The following is a 1,281-nucleotide window of genomic DNA, read 5'->3' as shown; positions in this document are numbered from 1 at the left end:
CCAAAACATGAATGAATTGGATAGTTAAAAAAAAAGGGTTGAACTGTTACACCAAAAGCTTACTCATCTTAATCTCCACCTTCGACACGTGAATTCTGAAACTAACACCATTTTTCATTCTTTTCAGTACTTTCCAATGCAAACATCATAGTTGATAAACAAGGGGATTTTTTACACCACACAGATGGCAATGATTATGAAGCTTATACATTTGATTCTCCACCCAAAGCTGGGTTATTTTCAAAAGATATGCTTCAACAACAGAGCTTATCCATGCTTGAATATGACAACTCAATAACTTGATGTAAACTTTTTATTACCATAAATCAAAAGCAGAGACATTGTAAGTTAGAGCATATACAGCAATTAACTACGAAGCAAGGAAAAGCTCCAATTGGGATTCATTTTCTTGATCAATCACATCAAGGAAAACCGGATCAACGGTAACATGACACTCCACGTGGACTTTAAACCTATGTTCCCACCATAACATCTTAGCGGTGCCGCTAATCTCCACCTTAGCATCCAGCGCCATCTCTCTTTTGGCCACGTCCGCGAAAAACTTACCCGCGTGGTGAGCCAACTCTACCCCGTCCAGACGAGCCGGTAGCTCCAAGACCCGGCAAGAGCGGGGCGGTTGGGACCCGGCTTTGACATGAGCTTCCCCAAGGAAGGAGCCGTTGTAGAAGATGGACATGGCGGTGGAAGAGTAATGGATGGGGGTGATGTTGGGGTTGGTGACGTGGACGGTGAGGGTTAGGTCGGCGTTGATGTTGGAGAGGTTGATCTTGAAGGAAGTGAGTTTGATGGAGATGAGGTGGAAAGTTGGGTCTTTGGGTTTGGCACTGATGAGAGCGGCGGCCGCCGTGGCCGAGGCTGCTCCGATTAACGCGGAGGTCCAACTCCAATTTACCTTTTTAGCCGTGGGTTGTGGTGCAAGCTCCATTGATTGGAGTGAGGGATTAGGGAAGGTACAGGGCGATGGATGTGCGTGAGGTGAAATGACGTAATTATCCACACAAAGGTTGGCTGGCTTTCCTTATTTATCAGGGTCTTGGATTTTCATGAGGAGATGGAATCAAGTTCCGCAATTATCTCATCGATCCTAGAGTTTTTAATTGAATCTTTTGTAATTTAAATTTAATTTATTAGTAGTAAATCTAAATATTTATTAAATTTATATATAATTTTTTGGTTATCGATAGAAATTTTGGAAAATGCTACAACATTATTTAGTCATAAATTTTAATTGAATCTATCGTGTGACCAGGTCGTATGACA

The 1,281-nt window shown here is 42.1% G+C and overlaps 1 protein-coding gene across 1 annotated transcript; it reads right to left on the bottom strand.

The window, feature by feature from the left end:
- Positions 1 to 284: 284 nt before the first annotated feature.
- On the bottom strand, positions 285 to 1,079 carry LOC105792808 (uncharacterized). Its single transcript, XM_012621608.2, has one exon. It carries the CDS (start codon positions 944 to 946, stop codon positions 371 to 373), a length of 576 nt encoding a protein of 191 aa, XP_012477062.1. The 5' UTR covers positions 947 to 1,079; the 3' UTR covers positions 285 to 370.
- Positions 1,080 to 1,281: the final 202 nt, after the last annotated feature.

Source organism: Gossypium raimondii, chromosome 7 (genome assembly GCF_025698545.1).
Source record: "Gossypium raimondii isolate GPD5lz chromosome 7, ASM2569854v1, whole genome shotgun sequence".
Lineage (NCBI taxonomy): Eukaryota > Viridiplantae > Streptophyta > Magnoliopsida > Malvales > Malvaceae > Gossypium > Gossypium raimondii.
Note: the sequence above shows the minus strand (reverse complement) of the source record. Positions and strands in the feature narration are given on the sequence as shown.

Coding starts and splice junctions, on each gene's coding strand:
- LOC105792808 (XM_012621608.2), bottom strand. CDS start 946: ATGGAGCTTGCACCACAACCCACGGCTAAAAAGGTAAATTGGAGTTGG.